General features: G+C 39.8%; 1 protein-coding gene across 1 annotated transcript in view; it reads left to right on the top strand.

The window, feature by feature from the left end:
- LOC126187970 (voltage-dependent calcium channel subunit alpha-2/delta-3) overlaps positions 1-15,674 on the top strand; it is an 865,148-nt gene that overhangs the window by 667,570 nt on the left and 181,904 nt on the right. Inside the window, exon 16 of the mRNA XM_049929356.1 lies at positions 10,306-10,447. Within this exon, the coding sequence (XP_049785313.1) occupies positions 10,306-10,447 (142 nt within the window). The remainder of the gene's footprint in view (positions 1-10,305; positions 10,448-15,674) is intronic.

Here is a 15,674-nt window from a genome sequence, read left to right on the forward strand (position 1 = left end):
TGTCCATGGAGAACTGTGACACATACTCCAACTGCTGGAATTGGCAAGGTATATCCTTAGTATTATTATTCTGAAACATTTGAGTTAGGGGCTTGTGGTCAGTGAAAGTCATGGAGGGAAGGACTTCTATTGACAGGTGGGAGTACCATATTTTACGAACTGTAAGATGCACTTTTTTCTTCGAAAAATTGTCTCCAAACTGCAAGTGCATCTTATACTCACAGTTAACATAAAAATGCCCAGTGTTTGATTTAAAATACACACCAGTCATAGAAATGGCCATATATTCAATCACACAGGAAACCTATCTCTATCCAGAAACATTGCAGCAGCAGTGAACCAATGCGACGAACATGAGGTGTGGGAATTCACAAGCTTGCTAAGACAGTCTCCCTCCCATCCTTCCATCACAAAACCTGGAACAGCAGGTGAAGCACTGATCTCTTCATTCAGTGTTATTTGCAGACCAAGCAGTACCAGTGGGAGTGCTGATGTCCAGGAGATATTGTGGCAAGTTGGAATGGGTTTAACTGTTCACTGGAGCTGCTTGACCATACTGTTAGACACCAGGTGGTAGCTGGTAGTTCTGTGTAACTGCACACCAGACAGTTGACTGACTTGTGTGAACAGCATGCAGTGAACAGCACTACGATCCATTGTGACGTGAGTGGGGCAGTCAAAGCATGCCACCCAGGTGTCAATGAAGGCAGGGGCGACGGTCTTGGCAGTGATTTCAGCTATGAGTGTTGCCTCCAGCCAGCATTTGAAGCAGCAGCAGATAACATTTGCTAGAAAGGGAGCAGGCCAACAATGTCCACTTGGACATGTGCAAAATGTTGTGTTGCATCAGGAAACGCACTGACGGGTGTGCGGATATGCCTCCCAACTTCAGCATGCTGGTGTACAGTACAGGTGCATCCCCATTTGTGGCAGTCTTTCCGAAGGCCTGGCCAGATGAAATGTGCAGCCATGAGCAGCACAGTGGTGTTGATGCCGGGTTGGGGCTGAGGTGCATGAGCAGCACAGTGGTGTTGATTTGTGGTGTGTGTGTGACAGCCCATGGACACTGTCGATAGCACTGCGCCGTAATTTCTCCAAGAGAAACAGGCAGTGTTTGCTGTTGAAATGCCACACCAAATTTTGTGGGCAGAACCAGGAATGGGCACTATCTCAAGTTATATGCTGCTGGAGGTGCCCTGTCCAGTTGTTTGTCATCCTCCTGTTCTTGGGCAATCTCCTCAAAGTTCACAGGAGGAATGATAATGGCACAAGCATGGGACAAGCAATTGGTAGCAATGTTGTTGATTCTGGAAGTATGGTAGATGTCCATGGAGAACTGTGACACATACTCCAACTGCTGGAATTGGCAAGGTATATTCTTAGTATTATTATTCTGAAACATTTGAGTTAGGGGCTTGTGGTCAGTGAAAGTCATGGAGGGAAGGACTTCTATTGACAGGTGGGAGTACCATATTTTACGAACTGTAAGATGCACTTTTTTCTTCGAAAAATTGTCTCCAAACTTCAAGTGCATCTTATACTCACAGTTATCATAAAAATGCCCAGTGTTTGATTTAAAATACACACCAGTCATAGAAATGGCCATATATTCAATCACACAGGAAACCTATCTCTATCCAGGAACATTGCATTCAACTGGTAGCAGCAGCGAACCAATGCGACGAACATAAGGTGTGGGAATTCACAAGCTTGCTAAGACAGTCTCCCTCCCATCCTTCCATCACAAAACCTGGAACACTGTCTAGCATATGTTGCATCATTGCAGTGTACTGTGCCAGTGAATTTGAATTGAAAGTGATTTGTGTTATCAGTAACAGTACAATATTTTTGTTAGTAGCTAGTTTTATAGTGGAAAAAAAATAAAAGGTATTCATATGATGTGGGCTGAATGCAAAATGGCCAAAACAAGAAGATGATGTATTAAAATTGAGGACACCATCAAAATGGCACTGGAATTAATACAAAAATGAATCAAGTACATGCTTGTAAGGTAGCACTACAGTGGAACTTAAAAGACTTTAAGGGACGAGTTGGTTAGTGCTACAGGTTTATGAAGCATCATGGATTTAGCATGCAAATGAAAAGCTAAATATCTCAGAAAATGCCACAAGAGTATGAAGAAAAAATATTATTTTTCCATCACTTTATTATTCAGCATTGAAAGAAAACCAGTGTGGAATTAAACCAAATAGCAAATATGGACAAAGCTCCTCCGAAATTGGATTTCCGAATAACATTACTTTTAGTGCTAAAACTGTAACTATAAATACAAGTGGACCTGAAAAAATGCACTACACTGTTGTCCTTTCATGTTGTGCTGATGGTACTGAACTTAATCCAAAGGTCATTTTTGAGCGCAAAACAATGCTAAAACCTTTTTAATTACCACCAGTTGTTGTTGTTCACACACATGACAAGGGCTGAGGGTTGGATGAATGAGGCTGATATGAAATTATAGATTAACATCATCTGGGAGAGAAGGAAACATGTTTTATTAAAGAAGAGTTCTCTTCTTGTGCTAGATCAGTTTAGCAGTCATTTGAAAAATTGTGTGAAAGTGAAACTGAGCCAGGAAAACATAGATCTTGCTGTTATTCCAGGAGAACCTACTTCACAATTGCAACCTCTTGATGTCTTGATGCTTTTCCCCATTGCAGCTGTCCAGTTAACAGGAGCCCTTCGCTTCAAGTCGCCCTGTGTAGCACTGCAGTCAGAGGTTCTAGCACTTTGGCGGCATTGGGCAGATGGCGAGCTGTACCTTGTCTAATAGGGCGTAAATCCACTAGGGGTGATTAAATGCCCAACAAACTCAGTTTGCCTGACCCCACATATGCTTTTCAAGGTGTCAATGATGATGCCAGTCTTGCTGAGATGCTGAAAGATGGTCGTTAGATGGCTTGATGGAGTTTGAGCGACTTCAAGTAGATGAGGATGCTGTTGAAGTATGCGAAACATGACAGTAAGCCTCATAAGAACATATCCAGGAAACACTGCCAGGTCTGGGCAGCATTCTGATAATTGGTGTTTTGTGAATGTTTTCAGGTGGCATAGGATCCAGTGTGAACCCCTTCACACAGTTTTGCTAAATATAACTGAGTCCACCAAGGTGTGACTAAAATCCTGTTGGTGCACTGTTCATGTAGTTAAGGCACAATAGTCTCTACATGGGTGCCACAAGTGCACTAAGTGCAAGGCAGAGGACCATGGACTGTTTGATGGTCAAAATATGCTCTGTCACAACATGGCCTCAAACACGGGCTTTGCTACAGCGAGTTTCTCAGGCATGGGTTGACATGGACAGCTCGAGGTGGGTGGGCTGGGTGTAGTTATGATGTGGTGGACTGTCGAGTATTTTACTTCCTTCAGTGCACCAAGTGGGTGAGTGAAATCTGGAAATTTGTCTAGTATGTTTGCATACTATTTGGATGACTTCAGTGGCTAACACTGAAGAAAATGGCCAGCCGTCAGTGTCCCACTATTTTCAGATTTGTTGTCGAATTGATCAGCTGGGCATTCACAATGTCAGCCAATAAGTTGTAGTATTTGAGGAAATCTGCACCCAGGATTGGGTCGTTGATGTGAGCCACAGTGAATGTCCACATAAATGTGCAGTGCCATCCAAGGTCCAAATCTCGGTGATATGTGACATACATTTTTTTTGTTGAATTGTCTGTTGCAATAAGAGACATCACCTCAGCCTTCAGATTGTCTCTTAGCATGGATTGGGAAAAAATAGAAAGATTGGAACCCATGTCAACAAGGTACTTCACTCTGCCTGCCCATTCCATTTTGAAGAGATGCTTGGATATTGCTCTGCAGCCAGATGCACCTAGGCCTGGTTGCAGTTGGCATTGTGCTGCTAGCAAGGAGGCCAACGCTTTGCCGCTTTGTTGTCAAAGTGTGAATGATACCAGAAAAAGCCACTCTGCTGCTACTCTGACATCATTAGTATACATCAGAATGGCTGGTACTGTGCTGTTGGTTGCACAAGCTGGCTCAGTGGCAGTGGGATCAGCTACCACTATGGCGCATGCTGCCTTCTGTCTGTGAGTGGGCCAACCAGTGGACCTGCATGATGAGTGTTGCCATCTGTGTAGCCAAGTATTTTACTAGGTGGTGCTAGTCAGGATTCAGGCCAGTGGCTGCAGGAGACACTTGGCACTGTGGAATCAAATTTGCCAGTGGATCTGTGGCATTGTACAGTGCTGTGACAGTGCTATTGGGCACCGTGCACCCGATCAGCCAAAGCCCATGATGACATCCAGCTGCATTTCTGTTTGCATGGCAGTGACTGCTTGCACATCCAGATAGCACACAGTAGTGAGTCCAGCATCATGTTGGACAGTGTGAGGCTCGACAGATGGCGCAGAAAGTGAGATGGCCTCTTTTCACCGCATTCCTCTTGGTGCAGGAACTGATGTACTCGTTGTTCCTGTAATGATGAAGTTCACTGGATTAACTCCTCTTTTAGTCACTTATATGTAGACTGCATTGGCAGGACAGTGATAATGCGTTACACTTTAACCGTGTGGTGTTGATTTAGCTATCCCAAGAAGCATCTGAAATTGGCGAGGTCATATGTGGTGTTGTTGCTCAGAAAAACAGCCTCCACGTTGCTGAACCACGATTGGGCCGCAGAGCTAAAAGGGCGGCAGCCTAACCGCACCCTTCCTATGCTTGTTGCTGCTCCTGTAACAGTGGGTGGTGGCGGTGTGGCCATGCTTTGTGTGTGGAACTTTTCCTCAGCTGGTTCAGGCTGGGCAGAGACCATGCGTGCAGAGTGTGCCTGTAGCTTGCTCTCCAGCCACTGTTTGCCTGCTAGCAGCTCATCTGTTGTCTTTTGTCTACTGTCTATTGTCTTTTGCAGTTCTTCCAAAGTCATCATCTTGCTTTAGCACCTAGTTCTTGATGATTTGTCCGTAAACAAATCACTCTTTGTTTACAAGGATGTAAGTGTTAGATCACCTGTGGTTCTGCTACATTCACACTGATGAAAGTTCGTCACCACGTATTTAGCGTAGTTATCATGTTGGGGTCACCAGCAAAGTGGGAACATGTGGATATCACTGCCCAAACTCTTTGCCTTTACAAATGTCTGCTTGTGTCTGTGTATATGCGGATGGATATGTGTGTGTGTGCGAGTGTATACCTGTCCTTTTTTCCCCCTAAGGTAAGTCTTTCCGCTCCCGGGATTGGAATGACTCCTTACCCTCTCCCTTAAAACACACATCCTTTCGTCTTTCCCCTCTCCTTCCCTCTTTCCTGACGAAGCAACTGTTTGTTGCGAAAGCTTGAATTTTGTGTGTGTGTTTGTGTTTGTTTGTGTGTCTATCAACATACCAACACTTTTGTTTGGTAAGTTACATCATCTTTGTTTTTAGATATATTTTTACCACGTGGAATGTTTCCCTCTATTATAATAAGTTTGTTTGCGTGACTGTCATCTGCAGCAAGCAAAGAAATATTTGTTTCATAACTTTAAAAAATGCCTTTTTCCTGCTGCAATGTAATTTATTTGTTCCAAACAATGAAAACTACAGGTTGGAATATTGGCAATACAAAGAAAAAAGTAAATTGCTATTCACCATAAAGACAACATGTTGAGTTGAGGACAGTCACAATAAAAAAAAAAAACTTACAATTTAGCTTTTAGCCAAAGTCTTCTTCAGAAAAGGAAACACACTCTCACTCATTCACACAAGCAGGCACACCTCACACACACAGGACCGCCATGCCCAGCAGCTTGGACAGAAATGCAACTATCACTTTAAGTGGAAGGGGGTGGGGAGGGGCAAGGGATACTAGTGTGTGGGTGGAGTGAGAAAAGAGCACTGTCTGGCAGAGCCAGCAGGGCCTAGAAGGAAGCATTAGAAGACTACCACCGAGCACAACATTGAGAGGCTGTGGATCAGGGGTGTGATGTGGGTGGTGGCAGGGGGGAGGGGGGAGATGGAGCAAAAAAGGAGAGGAGCAGGAAAGGAGAAAGACAGGTGGGTGTGTTGGCAGAGGGTGACACACAGAGGTGTGAGGGACAAGAATGGGGAGGAAGTGATAGGACAGAGGGACCAGAAACTGTTGGGTGGAGGGCTTGGGGACAGTAGGTTACTTTAGGTTGATGCTAGGAAAATTTTGGCAGTGAAGAATGAGTTGTAAGGATAACTCCCATCTGCACAGTTCAGGAAAGCTTGTGGTGGCGAGGAAGATCCAGATGACTTAAGTTGTGAAGCAACCTTTGAAATCAAACATGTTATGTTTGGCTGCATGTTGTGCCGCGAGGCAGTGTACTTTGCTCTTGGCCCCAGTTTGGTGGTAGCCATTCATCCTGCTGGACCACTGGTTGGTAGTCAGGCCAATATAAAAAACTGTGCAATGATTTCAGAGGAGCTCGTATATGACATGGCTGCTCTCACAGGAGGCCAGGCCTCTGATGATTCTGACATTATTGTCCACTAATCCTCAAACCACCCACACTCACAAAAGCAAGCAGCACTTCGACACATGCTCCATAGACTCAACACAGTGCCACTCAGCAAAGAAAACTACCAAAAAGAACTTGATATTACAGTGCAGATAGCCAAAAACAGTGATTACAGTAGTAACACAGTCACAAAGCCAAACAACAAAATTAAAAGAATAATAAAAAAAGAAAACACAAAACCACAGTCAACAACATAACCCAACCAAATGCAGTCACACACACCCAGTTCTATAACAACTACATAGAATAATCACGAAAATATGAGAGAAGACACAAGATAGTACACAATGACAAACAAACACAAACTCACACATAAAATCACCAACATTTTCCAAAGACAGGGCAGAAACATAGCATTATACAACAGACAGATAAAATTCTATCCAAAAATACACACTGAAACAGACAAAAAACATAAACATCTACCAGAAATAGGTATGTATGTATCAGTTACAGTGTAACACTTATGACAGCAGATACGTAGGACGAACAGACTGAATGTTTGATGTCAGATACAAAGAGCACATGAGAGCCTGGACTTGGGAGGCAATGAACACCTAATAGAACATCGTCAACCTCTAGGGAGGAAGACATGAAACTGATAAGAATAAACAATAAGAAACACCTTTCTAATTCTGCAAGAAAATTACCATGTAAAACAAGCAGGAAAGAAAACTTTGTTGAATGATCAATTATACATAACAAACAAGTGACTGTTTACATTAATAGATAAAACCACAGCAAATGATACATCCCAGCATGCGCGCGCGCGCGCGCACACACACACACACACACACACACACACACACACACACACACACTCCACAGTAACTAATGCAAAGAACATGAGTATTGTAACTTGAAACTATGAGGGTTGAATGAAAAGTAATGCCTCCACCTTTGTTAATTGGGTTTGGATGGGAATATTTTAATAAATCAAAAGCAGAAATAATACTTAGAATGTGATCTTTAATTGCCAATATTCACTTTTCCACGTAATCACCAGCCAATTGGATACATTTCTGCCAATGATGAACAAGTTTTCTGAAGCTGTCACGGAAGAAGTGGACACTCTGTTTCTGCAAGCACAGTCTCACAGTTCTCTCAACATATTCATTTGAAAAAATAATAAAGTCCCCACAGATTGTCCCTCATTATCAGGAACAGATGGAAATCAGACGGTGCTAAATCTTGACTATATGGAGGATGCCATACGGTGGTGAGATTCAGTCTCTGAAGTTCTACTGTGGTGCCAAGTGAAGTGTGTGGTTTGGCATTGTCATGCTACAGGAAAATATTTCCATTTTCCTTTTGGACCCTTGTTTTGCATTGTTTCAGATCTGTCAACATTTTGCTTGTGAAACACTGGTTGCTGTCACAGGATGTCGAACACTCATGCAGGTCAGATGTTCCCACCTCAACATCTTTAAACGCAGTCACCCAATGATGCACAGTACTCACATCAACACAGTCATCATAAACTGCTTTCATTCACTGACAAATCTCCTTTGGGGTGACACCTCCTGCTGTCAAGAATTCCATTCCTGCACATTGCTTAAATCGCATTGACTGACTGTCTGTGAAGGGTTCCATACTTTACACTGCAACAACACAACTGTCCAGTGCTAAGGCTTCCTGCCAACTGGAGCTGTAGAGAAGAGGCTACGGAACAAGCCAGTACCTACCGCATACCAATGCTGCCAACTGTTGAAGAGTTATGAAGGTGGAGGCATTACCTTTCAGTCAATCCTCATATTTTAATATTTTTTAAGTGAAGTTATAGTGCAACCTCCAGTATATAACCAGATGAGAGGAAATGCAGATACCAACCAAAAACTTGAATAACTAAGTAATGATTTATATACATAAAAAATAAGTTGTGAACTATTTTACAATCTACATATATTGAATATCAAAACAATATTGTACCATTCTAGACTGAAGATGCCATAAACTAAAAGGTGAAATGTGTCTGAAACAAAAAATATTGCAACAAGAAAAACACATTTTTTATTTACAAAACAAATATTAAATCACATTGTTTCCTTGGGAAGCATAGATATCCTTAAATCAACACTTCTGAGATAAATTATTCAAGAAATATGGGCTGGATGGCACGGACATTGGTGTGGATGTTTTTTGCTTGCACCCACATTGCTTCAATACATGCTATCCCTTCGGTTACCAAATATTAATGGTTACTGCATAAAGTGTTAACAGCGTTGACACAATTCAATGAAAATTCCCTTTCATAGTTCTACTGAAAGCAGTAGGTAAATCCCCACCGGTCACTATTTGCATGACAATCTCACACAACTTAAACATGTACCATATATTGAATTCTACAGTTATTCTATGATTAACTGCAGTTGAGAGGTAAGCATCTCATTAATAATCTCTTCCCTAATCTAATTATAGTAAAATACAAATATTTATGTTTTGTGCTTTAACATATTATATTCACTCAGTATTTGTTAGAATTTCAGTTTACAAAACAGATAAGTGACTTAAATGAATGTTTCTCATTGAAATTCAGTAGGTATTAAGTAAGGACTAAATTTTAATGCTCAGAATGTAGACATTTTTAAGACAAATTGCAAATAGTTGTTGCCATTTTAAGATAGTTATGCACTACAACAACCCTAGACAGTTGTTGCATTTGTGTAATATTGTGAAATAAAAATAATGTAGTTATAATTCAGACTATTCAGTAGAAACAAAAGATAAATTGAAGCAGTGATATTGCTGAAAGATATGACCATGAGAATAGTCAAATCCTGAACAATAAAGCTTGAGCTTGAAACTTTTTGGGATACAAACTTTGAAAACAGAGGGAAATTCTTATGTGCTGCAGAAAAAAATAACTTTCTGCCTCTCTTGGATCAGAGGTTATGAACAGCAACTAGAATGTTCAAAAGGGAAAAAAGGAGAATTTGACATTGAGCTCGAATTGGACTATACAACAATGGTTGACCATCTCAGCTCCTGATATCTCAATGGGTTTCACTTCTCGAAGGTAGTATGGGTAGATATATCACCATGTTACAGCAACAAACCCTAAAACCATTCTAAGGCATCCGTTTGTATTTGCAAAAATGTGCCATAACAGTCATACAACTTCCCAAAGTGATATTTGTAACAAGGCTCAGAGTAGACAAGAATCTGGTCACCATGTTCCATCCATCACTCCTAAGAATCTTCACTTTCACATTTGGCTTCTCAATTGAGGAAAAAAAGCAACCACAGCTGCCAGACCTGGATTATATTGATATATTCAATTCTTGTCACCAGTGGACATGTGTTGCACAGGATGGGACTTTACACTGTTGACACCTTCCTATGCCTCCCAAATTCAGTGGGATAATGCATCCACTGAGAACAATTTACTGATGGTAATGTGTTTGTACAAGGCTCCTCAAATTTTCTGAAAAATGTGCTCAAAGCTATCTGTAGCTTATATGGGCACCACTTATCTGTAGAGTGGCCGTACAAATAACACTGTCTTTTGTAACCGTGGTCACTGAAAGCCCTATGTAGTTCTCATCTTTCAGTAACAGACTGTACCAATGAAATTTTGGGTATACTCATAAACCATTGCATAAAATGAAGCACAGTTGCTAAACACTCCATGCAGCTGCATACCAAAATGTGGAGTGAGTTTTTGCAACAGAAGTTTAATGAAGAACAAATAGCTGCAAACCGTTTAATGTCAATGTAATTATTATTTCAGAACATTATATTTCTTTAAAAATAAATCTAAAGCTCTGTGTTAGTTTACACTGTTAGTTGGCACTTTGCTTTTGCAGAGGCGTGTCACTACTAGAAGACATAAATATTTTTATAATCCAATAGAAGGAACTCCATTCTCTCTTGGTCTTGCCATTCCAGAAGGTTATGGGATGTATGAAGTGAAAGGTGAACAGGAGTTGAAACTGCGACCTGTAAATCGTAAGTCTTTTTTAATCATTTCATAATCTGTTCTTCGTAAACTCTATTTCTTAATATAAAATTTGTAATCTAGCAATGCTGCATGTGAAAAAATGTTTTGTGTGAGTATTTGTGTATTTAATTTCTATGTTTCTTTATATTGTTATGGGAAGACAAAACCAAAAGATGTGGGGTTAATTAAGACACCATAGAGACCATCCAAATAAAGACCCATCACACTCTAAGGTAGCTTCTGGTCATATGTTCATGCCTCCTAAAAAGAGAAAAATCTGCATATTGATACCACACACAAAAAAATAGGTTTCATAAAAGAGAATAAATGACAACTTAGTATGTTTCCAAAGTCTTTTACATTGGAAGAATTCATTGAGGCTATTAAGAAGTTCAAGAACAGAAATGGAGCAGTTCTGGATATATGTGCATTAGATGACAAAAATAATTTGAGCCATGGGTGAAAGTATGGTTATTAAAACTATTCAGTAATCACAGTTTTCCTTCCAAGATACCTGGAATACAAAGGACAAGCAAAATTATAACAATACATAAACCAAGAAAATATCTACTTGATCCCCAAAATTACAGATCCATCTTTCTCCTCTGCACATATTAAAACCCTAGAGTGATTAATTTTGAGTTAGTTGAATTACTGCAAAACTCAGAAAAAATTGGCCATTGGAAAAGGAAAAGTTACACATCACCCAACTTGCATTTGGCACAACATATAAAAATATTTTATAGAAGCAAAAGGGGATATGAGTTGTTTTAATTGAAGCAACTGTATCCAGTGACACTCTTGATCATAATGTTCCTTTAATTAAACAATGGAAAATCCAGGATGGAATGTATCAATATTATGAGAAGGGAAGTTGCTACTCACCATGTAACAGAAATGTTGAGTCGCAGATAGGCACAACAAAAAGATCTAATAATTATATCTTTCAGCCGTTAAGGCCTTTGTCAACAATAGACAGACATACACATTATTAATCCAACATTATACATGAAAGCTTTTCTTTTCTTGTTGCAACACTATGTATATTAATTTAAACCATTACCTTTTCCTATTTGTGTGTTCGTGCTGCTTAACAGTGATGTCGCTATTGGCTGACTACATCACATGTCCTATGCTCCAAATATCTGCTGTCATTGGCTAGCGAGATGGCTTGACACGAGCTACAACTGGCTTACAAAAGTGCATCACAATCTCGATTTCAATCCTTCGAAAAGTAACATGCTGTGTTTGGTGGAATTCGTATTTATACTTTCATAATATGAAAATATGCAGTATACATCTTTCCAAAATTTTTTTTCCCCTGAGTTTCGTTATTTAAAGTGCCGGGAAATTCTATGCCGGTGTATAAAACCACAACCATTGAAACGATTAATAAGTCTTACAGTCCCAAGGAAAGGTATACTGTTACTTAACACGGAAAAAGTGTATTTTCATCTGGGAGAAAGTGTATTTTTAACCAGGAAATCCGGGAATTTTTTTTCCTCATCCACGTATACACCCTGAATAATTTCTCGACTGCTTAAAGCCTCAAGCTCTGCTAAAGTGTCTACTTTAGGAGGAGCTTACTTTAGCAGGAGCTCCTTCTTTAATGCCTTTTCTTAAGTACTGCAGTGCATTATGCACAGAGGCCACGCAAAATCACTTGGGCACCTACTGCATTCTTCGTACTAATAGCAATACTCATCCGCAGAAGACTGAAGGGCCATGCAAAATCACTGGGGCACCTACTCAATCTTCGAACTAATAGCAATATTATCAATAGCTTTATGTACTGTAAGGCATGAATGCCTTCTCCTCCCATAATAACGTGGCATCACTAGTCTGTGTCAATGCTGCTGCAAGTGTGACTGCTCAATGACTGATGCCGTCTTAAGAGAAAAGTCGCTTATATAGCACTTCCTTATGTAACCACAGTGTGGCTTACTTGAGCTCTGCTGGGCTAAAATCCACTTCTGGTAGGTTGCTTAAGCTACACTGTAGTTAGATAAGGAAGAGCTATATAAGTGATGTTTCTCTTAAGACGCACTTGCAGCAGCATTGACACAGACTCGTGATGCTGTATTATTATAGGAGAAGGTGTTCATGCCTTACAATATTTAAACCTATTGATAATATTGCTATTAGTATGAACAATTGAGCAGGTGCCCAAGTAATTTATCATGGCCCTTCAGTCTTTTGCAGATGCGTATTGAATTTCACGCTTACAAACACAGATGCTAATGGACATGGTAACAGTTAAGTTACTATGGCTGCAGTATGTGATCCTAAAGTAGACACTGTAGCAAGGCTGGAGACTTTTAACAGTCGCGAAATTATTGTGTAACCGACATTTCAGATATGTGAAGTCTATAACAGAGATAGAGGTACTTCATATTATATGTTTACAATGCCGTTGGTTCTCAGAACAAGGACTCATTGTAAAATAAATGAGTCAAAGTCTGTGTTCATACGGTGCCAACGCATATCTTTTGTGTTATCATTCAGGCATCATTTCATAAAAAATAAAAACTATTATTTCTCTCTGTTTTGACACTGATATTATTTATGAAAAAAGTAGAACAGTCAAGCCAAGTAATGCTCATAGAAGAATATAAAGATTTTAAACTGAAGGCTGATTCTAAATGGTTTTGCTGGGATGCAACACTGGGGAAGTCACAGAGGTCCTCTCTTCGAGTTGGACAGGGTTCTCAAGCATGAGCAGCAATAGGAAATATGCAGCATTCTTTTCCAATGATCAACAAAACTATGAGTGTTGATATTGTTATAAAAAAGTAAGTATTGTTGCTAAGTAGTTGGTTCTCATATACAGGAAAAGTAAGGATTACACTATGTCACCAATTTTTCAAGTAATGTGCAGTGAATGAAAAGATGATTGTGAACTTTTCTTCATGAAAGAATTCAGTTAAATAGGATCAGGTAGTAATAGTGAGCAGGGCAGGGAACTATGAGGGATTAATGAAGGGGTTCACAGGAGTTTTGTTTTAGGTCATCTGTTTCGTGGCTGGTTTGATGTCGCCCGCTTACCTTCCTCTTCTGTGCAAACCTCTTCGTCTTAGAGTAGCACTTACACCCAACAACCTCCATTTTTGGACTTACTCCAGTGTCTGATTTTTCCTAGAGCTCCCTATAGTACCATGGAAGTTATTCCCTGATGTCTCAACACATGTTCTATGACACTGTCCCTACTACTTTTCAGTGTTATTCATACATTCCTTTCCCTGCAGATTCTGCAGATTACTTTGTCTGTTATGTATTATTTTGCTTCCAAGGTAGCAGAATTCATTCACTTTGTCTGTTTCTTGGTTGCCAGTTTTGGTGTTAAGTTCATCACTAATCTCATTTCTGCCACTTCTAATTACTGTTGTCATTCTTCAGTTCACTCTCATTCTATATTCTGTACTCATTAGATTATTTATTCAATTCAGCAGGTCCTGTATTTGTACTCATTGAGTTATTTATTCCATTTGACATGTCCTGTAGTTCTCCCTCACTTTCACTGAGAATAGCAATGTCATCAGTGAACTGTATTATTGACATTCTTTCACACTGAATTTTAATCTTACTCCTGAACATTTCTTTTATTTCTGTCATTGCTTCTTCAACATATAGACTGATCAGCAGTGGAGAAAAGCTGCATCCCTGCCTTACACCTTTTTTAATCTGAGCACTTCATTCTTGGCCTTCCATTCTTATTATTACACTGTACGAAATATTACAGCCAGGTTTCCTGAACTTATTTTATTGTACCATTACTAGTTTTGGGCCCAAGCCCATCATCAAGTGGTAGCGTTGTCTTCTTTGCAGGGTTTACATTTGTGTCTTCATGGAAAGCCCTCCTTTACATAAAATTAAATCTTGCAAAGAAGTCAACACTTCTATCTGATGATGTGCGCAGGCCCAAAACTAGTAATGGTACAATAAATCATTAAAAAATGCTTGTGGCTGGCTGCCATATTTCCTACTTGTGGCTTATGAAGGCAGCTGCAGTGTTCTGTAAACAAAATGGACAAAATAATTCTCATAGTTCTCTGTTGGTTTCATACATATTGTGTATTACCCATCTTTCCCTATCAAACAATGGAAAATCCAGGATGGAATGTAACAGTATCTGGAAAAGGAAAGTTGCTACTCACCATATGGCAGAGATGCTGAGTCACAGATAGGCTCAGCAAAAAGATTCTCACAAAGCTTTCGGCCATTAAGGCTTTCATCAACTGTGGTGATTATATGGTGAGTAGCAAATTTCCTTTTCATGATTTTGTTACATTCCATCTTTCCCATAATTTACACCTATTTTTCTGAGAATAGTTAACATTTTCCATCATTTTACATTGTTAAATGCTTTTTATAGATCAACAGATTCTATGAATATGTCTTGGTTTTTCTGAAATCTAGCTTGCATTATCAAGCACATGTCAAAACTGCCTCCTGATGTCTTTAACTTTCCTGAAGTCAATCTGATTGTCAACTAACAAATCCTCATTTTTTTCTAGTCTTCTGTAGATTATTCTTGTCAACAACTTTAAGCCATCTTTGAGATTGTGTGGATGATATTTTTCTGAATGTCTGATGGCATGTCACCAGATACATAGACTCAACAAGCCAGCTTGAATAGTCACTTGGTTGGCACTCCACCTCCCCCCCCCCCACCCCCCCTTTCCCAATGATTTTAGAAACTGCAAAGGAATGTTACCTATGTTTTCTACCTTATTTGATCTCACATCTTCCAGAGCTATGTTAAACTCTAATACTGGGTCCCCTATACCTTCCACATTGACTCTCACTTCTTCTTCTATCATGTCATCAGCCATTTCTTCCTCCTTATACAGGCCTTCAGTGTGCTCTTTCCATCCACCTGCCCTGTCCTTGTGTTTAACTGTGCAATCCCTTTTGCATTCATAATGTTCATGCCTTTACTTTTAATTTCAGCAAAGAATGTTCTGACTTTTCTATATGCTGAATCTGTTGTTCTGACAGCTGTTTCTTTTTTAATTTCTTCATGTTTTTTCCATTTTGCTTTGGGTTTGCTGTACTTCCAATTTATTTCATTTCTATATGACTTATTTTGCTATATTCTTGTCTTTTGCTGAACCTTTTTCCTCTTCATTCTTTCATCATTCAGTTGAAGTATTTCTTCTGTTGCCCAAGGTTTCTTCACACCAGGATAAGATTAATATAATTGGGCACAGGTACTCCAAATTGGGAGCAGGCTAT

The sequence above is a fragment of the Schistocerca cancellata genome, chromosome 5, assembly GCF_023864275.1.
Source record: "Schistocerca cancellata isolate TAMUIC-IGC-003103 chromosome 5, iqSchCanc2.1, whole genome shotgun sequence".
In the NCBI taxonomy this organism is placed as follows: Eukaryota; Metazoa; Arthropoda; class Insecta; order Orthoptera; family Acrididae; genus Schistocerca; species Schistocerca cancellata.